Source organism: Melopsittacus undulatus, chromosome 14, assembly GCF_012275295.1.
Source record: "Melopsittacus undulatus isolate bMelUnd1 chromosome 14, bMelUnd1.mat.Z, whole genome shotgun sequence".
NCBI classification, from domain to species: Eukaryota; Metazoa; Chordata; class Aves; order Psittaciformes; family Psittaculidae; genus Melopsittacus; species Melopsittacus undulatus.
In genome coordinates, this window is record NC_047540.1 from 351,091 (window position 1) to 375,370 (window position 24,280).

The 24,280-nt window shown below is 45.1% G+C and overlaps 1 protein-coding gene across 3 annotated transcripts in view; it reads right to left on the reverse strand.

Annotated features, from left to right (window-relative positions):
- Window positions 1–2,772: 2,772 nt before the first annotated feature.
- Window positions 2,773–24,280, reverse strand: part of LOC101869562 (E3 ubiquitin-protein ligase RBBP6-like) — a 106,277-nt gene continuing 84,769 nt past the window's right edge. For 2 of the 3 annotated variants that reach the window (XM_034069204.1, XM_034069203.1), the window contains 2 exons: window positions 4,553–4,633; window positions 2,773–2,872 (listed from right to left, as the gene is read on the reverse strand). In XM_034069204.1, coding sequence (XP_033925095.1) covers window positions 2,780–2,872; window positions 4,553–4,633 — 174 coding nt within the window. In that variant the 3' untranslated portion in view covers window positions 2,773–2,779. The remainder of the gene's footprint in view (window positions 2,873–4,552; window positions 4,634–24,280) is intronic. The other variant, XM_034069205.1, reaches the window with a different exon arrangement.

Genomic DNA, 24,280 nt, shown 5'->3' on the forward strand with positions numbered 1-24,280 from the left:
AGCTCTCCCGTGGAGAAGAATGTGGATTAAATGCCTAACTATCCATTTGTTGCAGACCACAGCCAGTCACCAGAGATGGCTGTATAATTTTGTATGAGAGAAAGGGCTGTGGGCAAACATTTGGTACCTAATACTGTAATCAAATGCACAGTTAGACACTCCTCTGCATGTAAAGAGGATGTAACTGGATCTGTAGAAAGAGAAATAAGTTTTCTGCCTCCCCTTTTTCTTTAGTCCTTTCCTAGTCAGGGTATACTTAGGCTTTAATTAGAACAGGTAACAAAGTAATTTTGTTCTCTGCTATTTTTGCTTTCAGAAGATGAGATGTGATGTTTTCAATTAACAACATGGGAATAACACTTACAGTCGTCACAATAACTGCTTCCACAGCAGGGAAGAACAGCTGCATCGGTCATGATGTCTTTACAAATGAGACATAACAGCTCATCCGGAACAGGACCATCAGAAGAGGAGGAGGATGGCTCCTCTGGTAAAGATGGAGGCCTTTTCCTCTTTTCTCTAGCATAAGCTTCCCTGGAGGGCATGTGGGAAAGGAAAAAGAACAAATTTAAAGATGGGTAAAGGAATACTTGTCCAAGCTTTGTGTTTTATCAAAAGAAGATACTAGATGGAATTCTTCTCACTCCACATTACCCTTCTGAACTGTAGGCACTGAGCTGAAACTACTTCTCTATAGCCATAACTCTGTAAAATAAAAACCCAGAGGGGGAGGAAATCTCAATCCAACAGCTGTTGGTTCAATTCTTGTAAGAAGCGTTTGAAACATAAACCAGATGCAAAATGAGCTCTCAAAGAGAATGACTCCCTGTCAACACTACTGAAATGTTCTGCAGAAATACAGATCCTTGGTGCACCACAACATGAACCAACTTCCAGGGGCATGACAAGTATGAATGACCACCCTCTTTTCATGCGAACAAGCATCACAGATTTTAAGGTTAAAATGCAATGGCTGTGCTTCCTCTCCTGTAATTACAGATGCAGTCCAACTTGGTTGCATTATCCACTCAGATGTTTATGCATGCTTTCTCTCATTCGCTATTTGGTCGGTCCAATTAATCCCGTACTCATAGAATCATAGAATAGTTAGGGTTGGAAAAGACCTTAAGATCATCCAGTTCTAACCCCCCTGCCATGGGCAGGGACACCTCACACTAAACCATATCACCCAAGGCTTCATCCTGCCTGCTCTTGAACACTGCCAAGGATGGAGCATTCACCACCTCCCTGGGCAACCCATTCCAGTACCTCACCACCCTCACAGTAAAGAATTTCTTCCTTATATCCAGTCTAAACCTCTGCTGTTTAAGTTTCAACCCATTACCCCTTGTCCTATCATTACAGTCTCTAATGAATAGTCCCTCTCCAGCATCCCTGTACTTACGCATTAATAATGGGGATTGCATATTTTCCAGTGTTGGTAAGCATTGCACCCTTTGTGTTGGGATCTTTCACCTCTATCAGGAAACTCCTTGGAATTCCTGTGCTCCTTTTCAGTCTGGGAACAGACTCCACATTTCTGTCCTGTTAAGAAAAGAAATGCAGACATATCTCATCTTAAGACCTACACTTAAAATGACAGTTCAGTGACGACTGGAAGAAGCAAAAGCCTTGCAATCCTCTCCTTTTACCCAGCGTGAAGGTTGTTCAACCGAAGTACTTCTTTTCCTAAATGAACATGGCCAGAGTGTTCCTAAGTCACCTATTGTTCCTAAGCCAGCTTCTCAGGGAAGTGGTGGAATCACTGTCCCTGAATTCTGCAAAAACACACGTAGAGGAGTGCCTTAGTGACACGGCTCCTGATAGATTTGGCAGTCCTGAAGCATCAGTTGGACTTGATGCACCTCTTCCAACCTAGTTGGTTCTATGATTCTGTGAAAGGCTTAAGCAGAGTTTTGATCTGAGCCGACATTCTTTGGCTTAACAACAGGTTTCTTAAGGGTGAAATATCCCTTAGCACATGATCCACTGGGAGAAGACACACAAACCTGATCCTCCCCCAAAGCACAATTCAGAGAGAAAACTTAAGTCAGGGCTCTGGGTCAGCCACTGCAGAAACATCTATTCACCAGCTATGGATGAAGGTTGAATTCATACCTCGTGTGTATACATTCAGTGACTAATGTTAAAGGGCATGCACACTCAGCCAGAGACTTGTGTCGGTAAAACACACAAATATTCAATAGATGGGGTCAACAGAAACATCTTGGTTTCATGCAAAATACTGAAAACGCCAGCTCTCATTAAAAAGAGTTAAAACAGAAACATTTCCAGTAATACTGAAATACATAAAAATATGCATGTAAATTCACAGATTAAAAGATCTATGGACTTATTTCATGTCTGTGGCTTAGAAAAAAGAAAACATTACATTTATAATCCCGGCTTTCCCTTGAACTTTGAGGGGCTTTTCAGCATTGCCATGTAACCTCTGTATTTCATCTCAAGAGAAATAGTTCTTCATACGATTATTCCTGTGTTTGTTACCTGACTGCCAAGGTCAGAAATTAAACAAGGTCGGAAAGTAACACCACAAGTCCCCAAAATCTTACCCCATTTCTTGGGCAGTCCTTTCTATAGTGGCCAGGTTTTCCGCACCGAAAGCAAACATATGATGGTGGAGGTGTAGCCAAGGACTTCTTCATGGGACTAAAAAGGTTTCAGGAAAAGAAAGGTATGCATTTGTCTCTCTTGTTAAAACAAACATCTACACAATTTTTCCATGATCATCAAAGAACTGATTTGACTTTATCAACACTTACTGGACTGGATCATATTCACGGAAAGACTGTATCATCATGGCTTTTATTTTATCTTCTTCAGAAGCACTGGCTTCAGCCAGGTTGGCAGTCTGTTTAACACAGAATTATTTGACGCACACATTAGAAACACATGCAAGCTCAGCCAGCCAAAGACAACACCACTTGCTCAGTCCTGTACACAGCACCACAATACTAGCTGATGTTGCCTGAAAACAGATGCTTCTATGAAACAGTTGTCCTGAGAGTGTGCTGGGGAGACTTTGTGCTTGTAAATGATGCTTATGTGCCTGCTAGCCTACTTGAAAAGAGCCTTCTTGGGCACTCAAAACCTTAGGCTTGACATAGACTTGTGTAACCCATCCACTTTTCTTCCAAGTGGACTGAAGTGATGAGGAAAAGAAATGACACTAGCAATAGTTTTCAACTGGTTTTGAAGCTCCAGCCCATTTGAAGGAGAAGATGGTTACTGTGCATTTAATTGAGAAAGATGTCTGCAAGTTATATGATTTACATTTTGCAGCATTAAAAAGAACACACTATGTTAGTGTCAGGTCTCTAGTTTTTGCTTGCTGAAATTCAGCATCAGACACAGAAGCACTGAAGGGAGTCTTTCGGATCCCTCAGCAAGACACAAGGCTCTCTTCAGTATAAACGTGACCATCCAGTCCTGTAGGCAATCCAAACTGCATTTCCCCAAATAATATTTCACTGCACAATGCCCCTGTGCTAAGCCAGTCTGAATAAAGTGTTTAGAGTAAGTAACAGTTTTGAGCTGCTTTATGTTTTGTTCATGCGTTTCTCAAAAGGTTCAATGTGCACCACTTGGACAGTTTTTCACATCTGAGAGTAAAACTTCACATGGGCTTACAGAACCAAGGCCACATGCAGGGACAGCCAAAGGCACAACATTTAATTTCTTCACTGAGAGAGGGAAGATGCTGCCGGTGGGAAGACCTCTCGTTCTTAGCAATGAACTCCTGTCTCTTCTCAGGAGAAAGAACTAGCTCCCATCTTTTGCATTGACTTGGCTAACTCTATGCTTTTGCACAAAGTGCAGTCATTAGTGTCTTGCTGAAGTTACAGTGTTGAGCCAAAAGAGCACGCAGTTCCATCCCAAAACAGGCCACTGCAACATTTTCAGCTGGTCACATCTAGTACACTGTAAATACACACTGGTATAGTCCTCTAAACAATCAAGTACACAATTTACACAGCTGACACAGTCTGCATTCAAACAAATTTGTGTTCTCCACTGTCTAGAGCCTGGAATTTGTGGGACTGTGCAGTATTCAAAGAATGCTTCCGTGCCTCTAACGACCAGAAATTCAAAACCAGCCATGCCATTGTCCAAGTTCCAGAAACACTTGTACTTCAGCTGTTGCAAACTGCCCTGAAATGTCCATAACATACAGACAATTAAATTCCTTTGTAAAAAATCTGTTAGATTCCAACACAAAATTAATGAAACATAGGAAAAACAGTAAACAGCTTCTGAAGTACTGCTGCTTTATTTCCTGAAGATGAGTAACGCTGCAACATTGTGTTGGCGCTGAGAAGGCACTCCCCTTCTGTCTTCCCAAATTGGCCAGTACTCTTGAGAGTACAGTATCAAACTATACATACTTCTTAAGGTTAAAATAAATACTTTAATAAAAATTAAAGTTTTGTTCACATGACAACAGTTATCCATCTATAGACTGCAAGTAAGGCTTAAAATTATGAAGGAAACACTTATTTTTAAGTATTTTACAATACATATATATACACACCTTTGAAAGCTGGGCCAGAGAATTAGATGCAGAAGACTCACCATTCTTTTGTGCAGCAAAAAATAAACGCATATCCAAGTTCTAGAATCAAAACATAGCGAGAGTTAACCCCTACTGCAGTCTGAAAATCTGCACTATACCCACTGCGTGTCACTGAAAGAGGCATTTCCAACCTACTGTAATTTGTATTTGCTCAGAATAAAGTCCCAACCTGCGACAGCTGAAAAGTGCCTGTGTGCTTAATGAGACGGAACTAAACTAACCAGCTTGCTGGAGATGGACTTACTGCTCCAGAATATCTCAGAGAGGGGCCCTTGTGAAAAATGCTCAAGTTTATTGGAGAAGGAAGCATCACTACAGGAATCTTACTTGCAGTGTAGTTTGCAAATTAATCGGTTAATGTCCCATCACTTAAACATGCATTTATACAGTTATGCTTTGATGAACACAGTAGCTGCCTGTCAAGAAAAAAAGCAGCCCTGAAACATGTGCTCTGCCCTTCTTCTCAAGAACTGCAAAGATGCCAAATTCACTATACCCCACCAAACCCAAACACCAATCTGAACCATCAGCCACAAAAGTAACCTGCCAATTTGTCTATAAAAAGAAACTGCTCAAATTAAAAAAGAAAAAGGTGTTTACTATGACAGAGTAGCCTATAAAAATGGAGAAAAAAGAATTCTTGTATTTTTATAGACCACAGGACAAATGATCCAAATTAGTTTGGGAACTGTGAGAATTTTTATTATTCTTCTGTCAGAGCAAACCCAGTCTTTCATGGTGATGAAAGCATGGATTCAAAGCACAGTCATGGCAGTTTTTTCTCCACTGCAAACACACTCCTCCCTCCCAGCTGCCTACGCCAGTAGCTTGCCACAATTAAGTCCTCAGGCCCCTAGCTAGGAATGGGCCACAGTGTTTGCAGAGAGCTACTACTGATGTGCAGCTTTTACAAAAAGCACAGAAGAGGCTGTACAAACTCACAACATTACTAGCTATAGGCAGACAGAGCTCGAACGTGGCACCAAGTTCAACTGTGCACACCTGGAACCTGCATGAACTAAAGATGATCGGGCACTATCTGCACAACACAAAGTCACACAGGACATATTCTAGCATATGCGATAGGAAATACCATGCATTACTAGGCATAAATCCCAGCATTCACATCAGAACTGGGCAAATTGATGGCGTGACTCAGTTTTCACTATGATGAAACAGTACATTTGAATGACAATCTGTACTATGTTTTACTGGGAGATAGATGAAGTTAATGTTTGGAAAATTAATACAAGACTACATAGTTTAGAATTCAGTGCAGTGTGTAGAAAAAAAGGGTGAGATTGGGTTTTTACGTACTGCTGCTGATGTTCTGCTCACTGGCTCAGTTCGACTTCTAGGAGGAGACAGAAAGGTGATCACAACTTAAAGCACTTGTACCCAACAGAAAGCACCGAAAATCAATTATAAAACCCAAACATCACAACATTACGTTCTGATAGTCTACTGAATATGGACATTTATTTGTATACACAAACTGTTATCTCTTGGTCATTCAGCGCAACTAAGAAAACCTCCAAAATCCCATTTCTACTTTGTCGTAAGTCAGACTCACAGATACAAAACACACCCGTGCAAGAGAAAGCGCTCATATTTTCTCTGCCACCTAAGTATCAAATATATCAAGTCTGTACTACGGTTTTGTGTTCTTAAATAATCAACCCTCAAACTATGAAGGTAACTTCAGGCAATCTGTACATCCCTAGTATTACAAACAGGTGTCACCTACAGTACTTTAGTTTCTATGGCAGAACAGTGATAGCCCCAACACTTCAAAGGCCAAGTTTACTTCAGTGATAGAAAAAAAAGTCAATCATCTGACAAGGAACTAACAAAACTGTCAGCAGCTTAGCCTTTAGAACAGTGTTTCCTTGTGGAAGCCCAAGCACTGTGCTCAGGTATCTACCATACTTAGCCGTGAAAGTGCCAAAGTACTAGCCATGTTACATACGCTGTACTGACTAACACTAGTAGTAGAAATGTCACCTGAAAGAAGCTGCTCCTGGGATTTTGTGTGACTGAGGAGCCCTGTGACAAAAAAAAAATAAAAATCTTAATTGCCAGAATTTGTTTTACGATAATGCTGCAGCATTTTAAGAAATACTTATTCCATCTGAAACCTTGCTGCGGTTCCACGTACTCACTGACCAAACATTAAGCACTCTACCCCCTGTTTCTGCAATGTTTCCAGCTGAAGGAATAGAAAGCTGATCTGCCCCATCAGTTTTCAATGCTAGAAGAGCAGTGCCATTCTTTCCTTAGCCCCACAGACAGGTAAAACAGCATCAGGAGGATAGCCACCAACTGCTGGTAATGTGCTAAGTTGCTTACTAAGCTTCAGGTTTGGAAAGGATTAACTACTCCTTCACTGTACTTGCACAAGAGGCAATACACTTTATGACACTGCTCTTTTCGTCTTGCCCAAAACAGACCCTGGCTTTAGGAAACTAAGAGGAATCACTTTTGAATTGAACTTCTTGTTTGCACAGTTTGCCAGCTGGCAAGCGTCGGTCTTTCCTGTGTAGCCAGTATGCAAGCCCCATCCATTTGGGGCATAAGAATACCTGACATATCCTGTCCCTCTCCCCCAGATACAAGAAAAAGTCAAACACTAAGAATCAGACTTCTGAGACAGGAGCAAATTTTAAGTTTACACTACACTGCAGAACTGTCTTCTCTCTAAAAGCCATAAAAGCAAACACATTTAACAAGGAATCCCTCCACGCAGACAAAACAGGATCTACAACTTGGCTCTCAGAAAAATTAACCCCAAGAACCAAACCCACAGAATCATTTTAAAAGGTTCTATTGTTGCAGTTTGAACCCCATATCCCAGCAGGCGTAAAAACATAAGTCTGCTTCAGGACCAATACAGGAAAATCCACCCAGTGACAACAAAAATTAACAGAAGCTTTAACAAGAAAGATACAATCTGAATGTCTCATATGCACTGGAACAGTTCACACACTGAAACCAACAGCAAAGAGTACAATGCTGTGTGGACACTTACGTAACATCCGTTTTGCTGGTAGCTTTAACTCCTCCAGCAGGGATTCTTTTAACGATTACCAATGAGTTTTTAGGAATCAGGGCATCTTCTGTGTATTCTGAACCCAACAGAAATACAGGAAAAGATATTCAAAAGGGCATGTATTAGTACATCATGAACTACACAGCACTTCAGAGAAGGCCTTTACAGGTACAGAAGCCAAATCTTATATATAACATCGTGCTTTCATTGTCTGAACACACTAACAGTACCTTTCAAGGCATTTTCAGGTTTGATAACCAAACACCACCAGCTAAATCTTTTTCATTTCTTAAAAACAGTTTGAATGCCAACAGCAAAATGGTCTCAGAGGTCACTACAGGACAGCTGGCTAATACAGGGGTTGCATTCCTGAACTAACTGAAGTTGCTTTTGCTTCTATTAGGCTACAAAACCAATAGATCTCTGGAGATACACAAACCACTCCAAAGTCTCATCTGCTCAGTGCTTTACATGTGCTTGATCAAGTCTGATGCTAAGACTAGATCCAACCACACCTAGGCTCTCTCAGGAGTTTAGAAAGCCAGGGGGTGGGTGCACTCTGAACTTTGTGTCTCAGTGGGAGGGTCTCCTCTCTTTCATCTTCGGTTTCTATGCACATCATTTTAGCTTGATTCTACCTTGATTTTCTTTTTCTACATTCCATTAGAATAAACCATTGACCAAGCCTGAGACTAAGGCTAGATCTAGCTTCACCTAGGCTCCCCTCAGGGGTTTACAAAGCTCAGGGCTCTATTCTGGACACTGTAAATCAGTGTGCACATTTGACAAACTGGTGTAGCCAGCAGGATGCCAAATCAGATTTCATGACACCACCCCACTTAGTCCCTGGCACTGCTTACCCTCTTGGTGCTCCTGCCACCTGGCGGGATGGGCCCAGGCTCACTCATGCTATGTGGGGATGAGCCATCAAAGGCAGAATGCAGCTTCTGCTGGCTGCGGCCATCATGGGGTGCTCTGCAACGTCACCAGCCAGGACATGCCCAAAGCCCTGCCCCTGCTGCGCACACGTACCTTCTTTGGTCTGGGCATTGCTGATCTGCAGAGCACAGTTGGCTGCCTTCAGCTTCTCCTTGCGCATGATCTTGCACTTGAGGTCGCAAAGGGAGATGTCGAAGCCACTGAAGGTGACCGTATCATAGTCCAGCTTGGAGAAGAACTTGTAGTGGATGCAAGACATGGTCGGGGCCAGGCAGTGCCTGCTCCACTACCGTGTCTAGCTCGGCAAATGACAGATAGAGGCCTTGCAGCCTCTATGAAGGTGAGGGCACGCGGCAAAGCCCACCGAGGGCACTGGGGTGAGCAGCACAGGCTGAGCTTGTGCTGGCCAACGGTGTTCAGAGCATGCAGCACTCTGCCACAGCCAGGCCCGGAGATATCAGGCAGCCTCGGCTGACAGAGCCTCACGCCTCCATCCTGGCTTAGTGAGGCCCTGGCTTTGTCACCTTAACTACTGCAGGCTATGGCGCTCAGCAAGTGAGCTGTGCCGTGATGTCGGCACCAGCCCCAGTCCTCCTCAGAGCCCAGGGGAGGAGAGTTCCCTGAAGCCCCAGCCTGGCCTCGGTGTCCTCTCCCGCATGCAGCACTCTGAGGATCGACCAACCAACCTCTATGGCGACTCAAGCACCTCTGCCCCAGCCTTCACCAGGTGCCACAACACAGTGCACCCGGGTGACCCAGCGCATTGTGACAAAAGGCTTGTATCACATGCAGTTCCGAGCACCCCAAAGGGGGGGGACCCATCACACCTGGGCCTGTCACTGCCCTGAGCTGCTCCTGTCCCTGCTGTCTCCCCAGCCTGACCTCACACAGTGATCATCCTCTCATCCCCCGTGCCACAGAGCCAGCAAAGGGAGGCGACAGAACAAGCTGTTTGAGTGCATCTTAAAGAATCACAGACTTCAGTCAAAGCAGCCAATGACCATTTATGTTTATTGCCATTAACCAATGGATTTTCCCAGTGTCACACATCCACAGTTGCTTCAACTCTGGAGAAAAGGATTAAAAAGTAACAAATGTGCCACCAGCATTGGGAGAGGCTCCAGGTTAGAATCAGTATCTCTTCTGAGCCCCTCACTCCCAACTACTGACAACGTGTTGCAGCCCTCTGGCAGAATGTAGCTCTAAACAGCTTTTGTATCACACTTAGGGTTTGCAAAACTAGAACAAGCTACTGCAAATACCTGAAGGCAATTAGAAAAAGCCATTCCTGAAAGCACAAACAGCGTTACAGTCCTACAGGAAGAAACCAAATCATTATCACAAACGGTAATACAGGATCAATTAGCTCTAGATCACCTTTGAGAACTACCGGACAGAGTATGCACATTACAGATGATGTGCATTGCTGACTAACAGCCACTGGGGGTTTTATGTGAATCAGTACCACAAAAACAAAACTGACAGAAACAAGATAAAGACTCATTTAAAAATATGACATGAAGTAAGGCAGGGATTTCCACTAAATCTATTTGGGTGGCAAACTTCCTGACTCCCAGACAAAGGTAGAGGACTGTGAACTAAAAGGAGCCGAGTTGCCATACTCCCTCTCTTGTTTTGCTTTCTAACGATGTATGCCTGTTCTCACTGTTGTGTGACCTTATGAACTCAACTCAGGCCTTGAACAGTGAACAGTACAGTGTGACCCTGATGGTCACAAGAAAAGGAGGGACTGTCAGGAAAATCTCTTTCCCTAACTATTGTAGCAATTGGTCTTTAGAGTATGAAGCTGTATGAACATTCTTCAGGACCATATAGTTGACACTATAAACTGCATAGCTGTGGTTCAGTCAGCACAACTAAAGAACACCAGCTCACTGCAAGGGGGAGAAGAGCAGCCCCAGCTCTGAAGAAGAAAGGATATCTCTGCACTACCCAGAACAGAGCAGCAGCTCAGCCCCTCTGACATCTCACTGAAACTCTCCCCTCACTTTGCAGCAGAGATAAGGTACAGCAGCAAGACCAGCTGCAGGGATGTCTTGCTCAAGAAAGAAGCAGATGGATGACAACGCCACACAATTAGAGCTGCTTTGCAAAACAGCACTATATGTGTGTGTTGAGTAGGCACTGCACAAATCACTGAACACTTGAAAGGTGTAACAATCGTGTAAGAATCACAGCCTGTTTAGTCTAGAGAAGAGGAGACTGAGAAGGGATTGTCATTAATGCACAGAAATAGCTGAAAGACAGGTGCCAAGAGGATGGTGCCAGACTCTTTTCAGTGCTACCCAGTGACAGGATGAGGAGCAATGGCCATGAACTAAAGCACAACAAGTTTCATCTCAACATCAGGAAGAACTTCTTTACACTGAGGGTGTCAGAACACTGGAACAGGCTGCACAGGGGGGCTGAGGAGTCCCCCTCTGCGCAGACATTCCAAAACCACCCAGACACATTCCCGTGTAACTTGCTCTGGGTGGCCCTGCCTTGGCAAGGGGTTCAACTGGAAAATCTCCAGACTTCACTTCCAACCCTAACAATTCCATGACTCTGTAAAACCACATTCCTATGCCCCAGTTTCACTGGTACACCTCATGGCCATGAACAGAGAATTACTCTCAAAATTCCATATTTTGTGTCCTAGCCTCTCTCCTTGAACAGCACATGCCAGCTCAAGAATTTTAGACTCTTACTCCTCTCCCCATTCTGAAGGGTTTCCTCCAAGGCCTTGCCCCTGGCGAGGCCCACAAAAGCCTTCTGTTCATGGGGGGACACTTTACCTCCATCATTGCACTGTCCTCCCAGGAAATGATCACTCAGGAAGGACTCTCACTGAAAACACAACTTGAATAGGACTGCTGTGGGATGTGGGTCAGGTTGGCTATGGGGACTGGGCAAGCCATTCTGTGGTGAACCAGAGACAGCGGGGGAAGTCCAGGGTAGCCAGCTGCCAGTGCTGGGGCTCAGCAGCCTGCAGGACACACACACAGATTCCCAGCTGCTCACCAGTGCTGCTGACAGACATCAGGGGTTCTTGAGTTGCCACTGCTGGTCAGAAGGCTACATGCAGCAAAACATCTGCCTGCGTGACGAGGCCTAAAGCAGAAAAACACAGTTAACAAAAGCATCCCCGTGCACAAGGGAACCCTCCGGCTTCTCCCCCAAAAAAATCAACTGCATCCTTAGATGCATCATTTAAGGAGACAGAGGCTTCAGCAACAAGCCCAAGAACTTCTTACTTGTGCACCTGGCCACCTATTTTCAGTGCATGTTGCAAATGCTCTAAGGCAGCTCACTACCCCCATCCAGGTTTTAGAAAACTGTGCAACTACAAACCTCCTCCACTTACACCCTGAGCCACAGATAAGCCCACAAAGGGCAACGGGAATGTGCTAACACCCTGATTAAGACATTCACTGCTCACTGTGCTGCTCCAGGTAGTTGCACTGGCATGAAAGGGCACATTGTACTGTGGGACAGGAAGGCAAGGGGCAAAAGGTAACACCAAACTCCTTAAACAAGCAATGCCACCACAGTCTCTGCATCCTGCAGAGTCTTTTCTGAGGTCTCAAAGAAGCAGCCATGCTAATATGCCTCTTGGGACAGTGTGCACAAACAGCCTCTACCGGAGCACAAAACGGGATCCTTACTGGGCTCTCACTGAAGTCCCCACATCTCCAGGCTGGTGGGATATCGCCAGCACATCCGCACCTTTGATGTTCAGGGCCTACTACAAAGATGGTTTCCATCCTGTCACATCCTCCGAGCTTTAACCATGGCAAGACCAGAGAACGTTCATGAAAGCACCAGCATGCAAGTACACATCCTTATCACAGACCACCTGCCCCATTACCAAAGTGAGTGATGCCGTCAGTGTGTTTGCAGATCAGGGTCTCATGATCATCAGCACCAACAAAGTCAGTTGGAATTGGAAACGAGAAGAAAACCAGATGCAATCGGTCCGATTTCATTCAAGCTCAGGTACGTTCCATTTCACATTGACTGTGATTCACAGCAGGTCCCAGGCAACCCTCCAGATCCCAACACCATCCCTGGGCAGGGGACAGAGAGGGAAAGATGAGGAAAGGGAGCAGGACACCGATTCTCCAAGAAAAACAAAGGCAGCAGGACAGGTGAGAGAGAGGGAAAATGGGACAGGAAGGCAGGACAAAGGCAAAGACAGGCAAAAATAAGAGATGGGGAGCAGGACAGAGCTGGAGGTAAGAAAGCCAGGGCTGGGCAGGAGGACAGAGAGATGGAAGGAAAAAACCACACTGTGCTGCAACTGAGAAAGAAGAACGACAGAGAGCAAGACAGGATAGTGGTGGTGGGGAGCCCTAAGAGGAAGTATGGCAGAAAAATGGGGGGGACAGAGCAAAGACAGGGAGCAGGACAGAAACAGAGAGAAAATGAGAGGGATGGAGCAGGGCAGAGGTGGAGAAAGAAGGGAAAGAAGAGAAAGGCAGCAGAACTAAGGGAAAGAGAGAAAAGAGCAGGGACAGAATGCAAGAGAAAGTGATGGAACTGAAAATCCTGATGGGCTTCAGGCTCACGATGAAGGAATGAAAACAATGGGGAGAGCAGGCCAGAATGACAGAGAGAGAAGGAAGAGAGAGCAGGGCAGCACTGGAGGACAAAACCAACTGCTGGGCACCAGGTCAAGAGAGGGAGAAAGAAAAATTCCAGAGCCATAGTGAAAGAAGGTACAGCCAGCTGGACACAGAGGCTGAGCAGGAAAGAAAAAAAGAGAAAGAAAGGAAAGGAAAGAAAAGGAAAGGAAAGGAAAGGAAAGGAAAGGAAAGGAAAGGAAAGGAAAGGAAAGGAAAGGAAAGGAAAGGAAAGGAAAGGAAAGGAAAGGAAAGGAAAGGAAAGGAAAGGAAAGGAAAGGAAAGGAAAGGAAAGGAAAGGAAAGGAAAGGAAAGGAAAGGAAAGGAAAGGAAAGGAAAGGAAAGGAGGAAGGAAGGAAGGAAGAGAAAAAGAAAAAGAAAAAGAAAAAGAAAAAGAAAAAGAAAAAGAAAAAGAAAAAGAAAAAGAAAAAGAAAAAGAAAAAGAAAAAGAAAAAGAAAAAGAAAAAGAAAAAGAAAAAGAAAAAGAAAGAAAGAATAAAAGGGAAAGAAGGACATGAGAAGAATAAAAGGGTAGGGATCTGCACAGAGATGGAGAAAGAAGCAGCAGGGAAAGAGGAAGAGAGGCAAACAGTGGGAGAGGGAGCAGGGCAGAGAGAAGTAAGGACTACGGGATTGACAGAGATCATCAAAAGACGTGGTGGGCAGAGGAAAGGTGAGTGGGTAAAAAACAAATAGGGTCAGGGAGAGCTTGCTAGCAACACCAAGCTGTGTGGTTCGGTCGATACACTGGAGGGAAGGAATGCCATCCAGAGGGACCCTGACACGCCTGAGAGGTGGCCAATGCCAACCTCATGAAGTTCAACCAAGCCAAATGCAAGCTCCTACACCTGCGTCAGAGCAATCCCAGCAATCCCAGCTACAGGTTGGGAGCAGAAGAGACTCAGAGCAGCCCTGTCCAGAAGGACTTGAGGGTGTCAGTCAATGAGAAAATGAACATGAGTGTGTGCACACAGCCCAGAAAGCAACCGTGTCCTGGGCTGCATCCAAAGGAGCGTGACCAGCAGGGTGAAGGAGGTGATCCTGCCCCTCTACTCTGCTCTTCTGAGACCCCACTTGCAGCACTGGGTGCAGTTCTGGTGTTCCCAGCATAAAAAGGACACGGAGCTGTTGGAACAAGTCCAGAGCAGGCCACGAGAACGATCAGGGGCTGGAGCAGCTCCTGTATGGAGACAGGCTGAGAACACTGGGGTCTTCAGCCTGGAGAAGAGAAGGCTGCGTGGAGACCTCAGAGCAGCTTCCAGTGTCTGAAGGGGGGCTACAAGGATGTGGGAGAGCAACTCTTCATCAGGGACCAGAGTGACAGGATAAGGGGTGATGGGTTCAAGCTGAAATAGGGGAAGTTTAGGTTAGATATAAGGAAGAAGTTCTTCCCTGTGAGGGCGGTGAGGGGCTGGCACAGGCTGCCAAAGGAACTTGGGAATGCTCCATCCCTGGCAGTGTTCAAGGCCAGCCTGGACAGAGCCCTGGGTGACATGGTTTAATGTGAGGTGTTCCTGCCCATGGCACAGGCTTGGAACTGGATGATCTGAACGTCCTTTCCAACCCTAACTATTCTAGGATTCTAAAACCACAGCAACAAACAAGACTAACAACTAAGAGAAAGAGAAGTGCAGGAGCAAGGAGCAGCTCAGAGGGATGGAGAAAGAAAGAGAAGCATCAGAAGCCCTGCAGAGTGATGGAGGAAGGGTCTGGGAGCAGCAGACACAGCCAGAGAGAGGAGAAGTAGGCAGGGAGAAAGACAGAGACGGTGGGATACAGAATGAGCTGCAAGCAGGAGAAGGGGCTGGTAGAGAGACAGAGAAAGAAGGACTTGGAGAAGAGAGGGACGTGGAGGACAGCACAGGAATAGAAGAGAGGTCTGGGGAAGGGAGACAATGACAGCAAGGGGAAAGGGAGCGGGAGCTTGGAGAGATGAGAGGCAGACACGGCCCCAAGGGCCGGGCACTCACCACAGCTCCCACTCTCCGTCCTGCCAGGGAACCTCTTCAGCCCAGGCCCTTCTTTCTCTGCCTCTCTGTGCTCTCCCCTTTCCTCCTGTGCAGGCTCAGGGCCAGCTGCAGGCCGCAGGCCGGGCTGGGGCAGCTCTCGGCGCTCTGGCAGTCGGGGTGCCCGGTGCCTGTGCCCACAGCGGGGCTGTCTCCATCTCCACAGGGGCTCGCTCACCTCAGCGCTGGCCCCGGCCCTCCCCTCAGCACAACCTGCAAGCCCCAGCACCAACATGGCCGCCGGCAGCCCCAGCACTACAGCTCCCAGCATGCCCCGGGGCGCTCCTCCTGCTGCCAGGCCCTGCTGGGCCACCGTCCATTTGGGCCCTCCCTATTAGTCCCTCCCATTTGCCCCCCCCTCCCAACCCCCTGTGCCCCCCCCTCCATCCCTCAGATCCTGGCAGTGGATGACAAGGAGCTGAACCGTTGCTGCTCCCTGCACAAGACCTGCATGTACCGGTAAGGGGGGGTACGGGGGGGGTCCATGGGTGCCCCCCCCATGTATTAGGGGTGCTCAGGACCCCTTTGCCCCCAGCTCGGAGCAGGAGGAGCGGCAGGATCAGGCCAACTACAGGCGCCTACAGGGTCACACCTAAACCTACCCCCCCCCCATCCTCATCCTCATTCCTTTATCCTCACTGTGAAAAACTAAAGAATAAGGTATTGTTTATTAAGATATATGTTAGGTATATATATGTTAAGCCCAATATAAAGGTTAGACAACAAAAGATATGAAATTGCTTATGTGATACACGGGTAACCAATGTACAGGGGGGTAATATAGAGAAATTGTACAAGGGGGTTAAAGGAATTCCTTTACTTAAACAAAAGTATTGTCTGTCCTAAGTATCTGCCATTGCCACCTTGCCAAAGCATTGATTATTGCTGGAGGGGAAGAAGCAGATGCTAGTTCTGCTGACAAAAGCAGATGAAAGGTCCTGCTGATAAGCCGGGGAGAAGCAGACTGGGCGATCAAGCCTTAAGACCATGACAAAAACCACGGATGTTTGTTCCTACTGATAAGCAGTAGGAGAAGCAGACTGGGCGCCAACTAACCCTAAATCCATGTCTGAAGATTAAAAGGTGTAAAGGTTAAGAAGAGGAAGACTCATTTACTTCATCTTGAAGACCCCTGCCCACAGGAGGAAGACTCATTTACTTCATCCTGAGACCCCTGCCCATGACCAGAAGGGGCACTGCGCAAGTGCAAAGGACCTTCTGGCTCATTATAATACGAAGCGGGGATAGATAATACATATGTATAGGCGGATTGAGCAATCTCATGTCTATGTATACCTTAAGAGAATAAGTGTAAAGGGACAACCACCCTGAGGTGTGCATGCTTTGCAGGAGCTATCCCCATGCACCTCAGCGCTGAATAAAAGCATACCTACTTTACAACTTTAACTAGTTGTGGAGTCTATCCGAGTATCAATTTGGCGAGCCAGGCAGGAGGCCTCTGTCCGGCTGCAGGATCGGCCAAGGGGTGGACATCCTCGGCGCCACAGGCTGTTTGCCTGGAGGACCTCCACTTCTCGTCTGCTCACTGCGGGGACAGACAACAACCTGTGCCGGCTGCGGAGAAACGGTATGTTTGGGTTTTGGTAATTTGGGTTTTGGTAATTTAGGTTTTGGTAATTTAGGTGGCCTGTAAGGCGTACGCGTGGCCCGGGGCTGCTGGTAAGGCGCGCAGAGACGTCTGGCGCACAGCGAAGTTCCCCTTGGTTGGTATGGCTTGCAAGCGGGGGGCTCGCCGACCGATAGAGCGGCTGCTAGCGATCCTGGGAGCGGATCGGGTGAGCCCGGGTTTTCGCTGTATCCCAAGTTTTGGGAGCCAGGACGGACCTGCCAGGGGGGCAGGTGAAGGGTAAGCGAACCCACCAGGTTTCTGCTGTATCTCAAATTCTGAGAACCGTGAGGATGGTAAGCGGAACCATAGTATGAGTGGGGGATCCCATGTGTAACTTTGTGTTTCTGTGTGACTGAGACGTAGCATAGCTACGAAGCGAGTGTGGAGTCCCAATCCGCGGTTCCGTGTCTCCGCGAGGAGAGCGGCCGGAGACGGACGAAGTGTCTGTGTTTTGTGGTCCTGTCTCTGTCCTGTGTATAAGATTAAAAGAAAAAAAAAGAGAGAGAAAAAACACAAACTGAAAAAAAAAAAATGTAAAAAATGTAAAAAAAAAAATAATTTAAGAGGCATGATTGCAAAGGTTTTCTGTAACTGAAACTTGTGTAGGTGCTCTCATATTTTCATAAGTGCATTTGCAGAGCACTGAGAAGCTATAGAGATCTGTAAAAGATTGACTGAAATGGGAGCCGGTCAAAACAAGGAAATTCTGAGGAAAAGCCCATTGGGTTACATTTTGGCTCATTAGAAAGAACTGAGAGGATCTTCTGGGGCCTCTGTAAACAAGAAAACGTTGGTAAAATATTGTAACCAATGCTGACCTTCATATACTTTGGAAGATGAAGGAAAATGGCCCAAAAATGGAATTTTGAATTATGATACATTGTTATAATTAATGTTGTTTTGAGGTGACAAGGAAAATGGAATGTATGCAGATGTGACAGTGCAAAATTAATATACCTCTTCCTGATCCCTTAATTTTTGCTTTGGAAAAGAACAGGAAAAACTAAAAGCTAAAGAAATGTTCAGATTGTGATACTGGGGAAAGATGTTTAAAGTTAAGGAGGGAGCTCGAGCAGCTCCTGTGTTTGAGTATGGGATGGGTGCCGGGATTGACAAACAAGTGGAAACAGACATGTTGATAAATGCGGACTGGGAGTAAAGGAGGAAACATGGAAAGTGGATAAAAAGAAAGCGGTTGCTTTGAAACTGGTGGAGAAGGAATGTTGAGCAGAGGTGGGGGAGCAGGCTCTTCTGTGGAACCAGATCGGTGTGTGCTATGGGGAGTCTGGACCCTGGAAGTGAGACTGCCCTGGAGGGGAGTGCCATGGGGTGGCTGCGGTGAATGAATTAGAACTAGAATGACATAAAAGCTGGAAAGAAGAGAGTTTATCCCCTCGTTGGGAGGGACCATTTCTTGTTCTTTTAACTACAGAAACGGCGATAAGAACTGCTGAAAAAGGTGGACACATGCGTCATGGATAAAAGGATCCATAAAAGAATGGAAAGTTGTGACTGAACCCGGAGACACCAAGCTGACCCTCAAGAGGACTTGGATAAGTAACTGAGAGAATTCATATTGACTCCTGTAAATTTGATATGGGAAATGCAGATATAGTTGAAATTATTTTAAGAGCCAAGTGTCCCAGTTGTTTGAAGTATATTATTACTGGTAGGGGAGACCACGAATAGTTTTTGAGAAATCAATTACAGTTCTTTTTGCATTCGGTGTGAAATTACCACCTCGTTGGAATAGTTGTTGTGGGGTATACCTTTAACCTACCAGAGAGGGCAAGACCGGAGGGAGTCGGTGCTGCAGCTGAAAAGGTCTGCCAAGGGCTGCAACCCCTGGGGCTGTGACCGCTGAGCACTATGATCCTGACTGGACCTCTTTTGGTGTCGGTTCTGATAGGAACCATATGGGAAAATGCCGTGGCTTTTAAAAACATTCACAACAACTGTAGTTGAATGCATTACCACAACTAGAAGAAGGAGGATAACCTCTAAAACCTTGGTCTATCACACTGTTTATTGAATGCAAAGGAGCAAAGATAGGCAGTTGTATATATATAATCAAACTCAGTGAGAACAAATTCAGAAGAAAGAAGGTTAATTGGAATAAGTTATAATGAAGTTATAGCCAATTTGAGTACCTCACTGTCAATAATTTTTGATGCATGTGATATTATAGATGATAATTTAGATACTAATTGTGGAAGTTTAGAGTGGAGGTGGTACTATAGTAGCCAACCAAAATATATTTGCCCAGGTGGATACCAATGTCACATAAATCCTGATGATGTACCTAGTCAAACGGCTAGATATCAGTCATCACACCTCTGTGGAAGAAAAGGATGGTCTTGTGTATGCTGGAATACTGCAGGCTGGAGATATGACTATCAATGTAAGACTCTATGAAATTTAATAGCAGGAATAGCTGTACAACCCGTGCCTGCAAGCCAGTAAATTTAACTGAAATTTAACTGAAAAATTGGAAACAAAAAAAAAAAGTAACTAAAATTGGACTTAAACTGGAGAAGACCCAAATGTGATTATTAGTATTAAGATCAAAGAAAAATATAAAGAGTCAATACAACATCATGTATTAAACTGGAGTCCAATATGAAATTCCCACAGTTGCTAAAAAAATCTCTTTGTAAAGCATTGAATGTAACTGTTGTGTTTTTGGGGGAACTAACCGGGGAGAGAGATGGCCCTGGGAGGCAATGGAGAGTAATATAAGTGACCCTGCGGTCTGGAAAAATCTAAAAGGGAACAAATGGACCAGGCCAACAATGGCAGATTGACTTTACAGAACTGCCAAGGAAGGGGGGTATAGGCATTTGTTACTAAATTGAATAATAATCAAATGGTTTGCTGTCTTGGATTTAAAGGACTCTTTCTTTGCTTAATATTGGCCAAAGAAAACCAGAATTTATTGGCTTTTGAATAAGGAAAATCCTGGCACTGTAAGGAAAACTCAACTAATTTGGACAGTATTACCTGAAGGGTTTAAAACCAGTCCGACGAGTTTTGAAATCAGTTAACACTGGAACTAGAAACATGGAATCCACCACTCAGAGGGACTCTCTTACAATATGTGAATGACCTATTAATTGCTACAGGAACAAAGGAAGAATATGTCTCGTTAATGGTGGGATTGTTGAATTTTCTGGGACTGAATGATTATCAGGTATCCAGACAAAAGGCCAAACTAATTCAAACCTGAGTTTCCTACCTAGGATATGAAACAACAGGAGAACATAGAAGTTGGAACTGCTAGAAAAGAAGCCATTTATCAAACACCACGACCATCAGCCATCAAGGAGTACGTACCTGGGAATGACTAGATGATGCAGACATGGATACATGATTATGGTGTTCTGGTAAGACCACTATATGAACTGTTAAAAGAAACCTCTCTCTTTGGAATAGACTGATTCTGTAGAGGAGGGCTTTAAAACAGAGCTAATGAGAACTGCAGCTCTGTGACTTCCGGATGTGACTAAATCATTTTGGCTATGTTCCTATGAAGAGGGAATAGCTTTGGTCCTTGCTCAGAAACTAGGACCCTATAAGAAGACAGTGGTGCATTTTTCAAAACAGCTGGATGAAGCAAGCAAAGGATAGCCCAGATGCCCAAGGGCTGTGGCTGCAGTTGTCATGAACATTGAAGAGGCTTGCAAATTTACCTTGGGACAAAAGATTACTGTACTAGTGTCTCATGTTGTATTAGCAGTTCTGGAACAGAAAGAAGCCCACTGGTTATCTCCTTCATGTTTTTTTTTTTTTTTTTTGGTTTTTAAATTTAAGCTGGTGACTCTGATCAGGAAACTGGAAATAATTTGGCCAATATTGAAGCCAAACAAGAAGCTGAACAATCTAAAATCATTCTTTTAATCCCTGATGGCAAACTAACAATTGAGAAATCTAAACCTAGATATTCAAAGGAGGATAGAAAATTGATTGAAGATCTCAAAGGACAGGAAAAAAGGGGGTTGGGTTCAGATACATGATGGGCGAATTTTAATTCCCTGTAATCAATTCTGGAAGATACTTCAGGAGGGCAAATAAATTTTCCTGAGTTACCGAGAACAGGTTACCAATATTTGTTGGTGTTAACGGATACTTTTTCAGGGTGGTCAGAAGCATTCCTTTGTAGAATAAATAATGTAAGACAAGTAATTGGAACATCGTTGTATGATATACCTTGTTTTGGAGTACCAGAGGCAATTTCTTCCGACCGAGGCTCGCACTTTAGAGCAAAATAGTCACAAGAAACTAGCAAAAATTAGAAGCTGATTGGCAACTACATGTACCATACAGGCCCCAGGTCAGTGGGCAAGTAGAAAAGATGATTCATCTGATCAAAACATCAGACTGGTAAAATATGTCAGGAAATAAATTAATATTGGTACCAAGCCTTACCACTGGCTCTATTAAGGCTTTGAACTAAACCTCGGTCGAAAGAAAAGGCTAAACCATGTAAAATTTTATATGGAAGACCATATGGGGTCCAACAGGGAGTGCCTCTCCAAGTGGGAGAAGAAAACCATGTGGCTGGAACTCGAATCAGAGGACTGGAGAGTCCAGTACATAATATACAACCTGGAGATTATGTACACATAAAATCTTTCAGACCACAGAGGAAGAAGATCTCGAACCAAGGTGGAAGGGGCCGTTCCAAGTATTACTCACGACTTGCACTACTATCAAAATTAGAGAACAAAGAGTCTGGATTCAAAAAAGGCTCCAAAAGCTCCCTGGAAAATCACATAGAGCGGTAATAACAGACAAATTTGTTAACACAATGTTGCAATTGTATTCAGAATATAAATCCAGGTATCATTTACTACCTGAATGAGATAAGGGCAGTACAAGTGCTGCGCATACTACATGAAGCTTGGCCTAATTAGGTGTATACCTGGTCCATTTGGTGTACACCCACAAGAGGCAACGGGCATCCTGTGGTTTACAGTCACAGGGGACAGTGAGCATCTTGTGGTTTGGGTCCGCAAGACACAGTGGATGTCTTGTACAAAAGGTTTTACGCACGAGAGGCAGCGGGCGTCCTGTGGTTTACAGACACAGGGGGCAGTGGGCATCTTGTGGTTTGGGTAAAGGTGTAAAACAAGAGGCAGCGGGCGTCCTATGGTTTACAATCACAGGAGGCAGTGGGCATCTTGTGGTTAGGGTCCTGCAAGACACAGTGGGTGTCTTGTAGAAAAGGTTTTGAGGATTTCAAAGGTATGTGCTGCATGAACGTAATCTGACCATTCTGAATCAATCCATGCTAAGCTGGGAAAACTGCAGGAGAATATGCAAAAGCTTAAAATTGTTGGAAGTGGATTGGATGAGGAGTTACTGGATGGTTCAGAGATATACTTAACCAAGGCCTTCTCCAGGTATAATTTTAAATCAATAGAAGGAACATGGATAGGTCTGTCATAAATAATAGAGTAAAAGAATTTACTCACTTTATAGAAAAAGGGGGGACTGATACACGGGTAACCAATGTACAGGGGGGTAATATAGAGAAATTGTACAAGGGGGTTAAAGGAATTCCTTTACTTAAACAAAAGTATTGTCTGTCCTAAGTATCTGCCATTGCCACCTTGCCAAAGCATTGATTATTGCTGGAGGGGAAGAAGCAGATGCTAGTTCTGCTGACAAAAGCAGATGAAAGGTCCTGCTGATAAGCCGGGGAGAAGCAGACTGGGCGATCAAGCCTTAAGACCATGACAAAAACCACGGATGTTTGTTCCTACTGATAAGCAGTAGGAGAAGCAGACTGGGCGCCAACTAACCCTAAATCCATGTCTGAAGATTAAAAGGTGTAAAGGTTAAGAAGAGGAAGACTCATTTACTTCATCTTGAAGACCCCTGCCCACAGGAGGAAGACTCATTTACTTCATCCTGAGACCCCTGCCCATGACCAGAAGGGGCACTGCGCAAGTGCAAAGGACCTTCTGGCTCATTATAATACGAAGCGGGGATAGATAATACATATGTATAGGCGGATTGAGCAATCTCATGTCTATGTATACCTTAAGAGAATAAGTGTAAAGGGACAACCACCCTGAGGTGTGCATGCTTTGCAGGAGCTATCCCCATGCACCTCAGCGCTGAATAAAAGCATACCTACTTTACAACTTTAACTAGTTGTGGAGTCTATCCGAGTATCATATGCACACAGTTAACGGACACAGTTTATGCAAGATAAGATAACCGCAATCGCTTACACCAATTAAACCACAATCGCTTACACCAATTAAACCAGAAACCATTTATGCAAACAGAAGATGACCACAAGGTGTTACAGAAACTGGCTTGCAAGATGTTCCAGGAACTGGCAGAAATAAGACAAACCACTCCATATAAGGACATATAAATGAAGGGTCAACTATGGAACAAAGGAGGAAGACTTCTTACTTCGGCCTCACCGACCACCGGGAGGCAGAAGTCGACCCCCTAGCAACAGCTGAAGCATGCGCAGAGTACCTCAACTACGTCATGAACACGGAAGTAAAAGATGTATAAGGGAGGGCTTTTTGAACTGCTCAGTACGGCAGTAGGCGGAGCGCAGACTCCCCTGCCGTCCAGCGCTGGCTTTGCTCATATTCTACTTGCTATAAGTAATAAAATTCTAATTGGTTTATGATCCGTTGTGGTCTCAATTTATAACAATTTCTGGTGCCGTGACTCCGATAAGGAACGGTGAGCTTTGGTCCTCCGGGGAGGCGCCCCGCGACATTTCGCGGCCCCGCGACCAACAGCCTACCTCAACCTTACCGGCGAACCTAAATTCTAGAATAGTGAGCAAAGGAAAAACCGGTAAAATCCCATAAAAATTCTGTGCACGGGAGTCCGGACGAAGACGCAGGACGCGTAAGTATATTGCGAAATTCGCAGAGCGGAATTGTTTGCGGCGAAATTGTTCGCGGGTTTGCCGTTTGGGCGGGATTGGGTTTCCTGGAATATAACGAATGAGAGGTTCGATATACTGAACCAAGCGAGTGTGGACCCTTAAGTACTGCGTTTTCCATCTCCCGCGAGGGACTGGGCCAGGAACAAGGGGGAGCGAGTGAGTGTATATTTGTGGATATTCCAGAAGATGGGGGGCGAAGGGCAGCAAGCCTTCGACTCACATGAATACCCCTTAGATAATTGGAGAGATTTCCCTGGAACCCTAGGGAAAGATAAGCAAAAAAAAATGATAGAATATTGTACTAAGATATGGGGAGGGAAGACGGGTCCCAGTAGAGGTCCCAGTCCCGGGGGCCCAGGCAGAGGTCCCCGGAGTAGGTAAATGGGTCAGAATAAGAGTCACCCAGGAAAGGATCCAAGGAGAGATCCTAAGAATAAAGCAGGGAGCAGCCCACCGGATGCACCACCGGACAGTCCCCTGGGGTTAATGATAAAGTACTGGGACATTCAGCC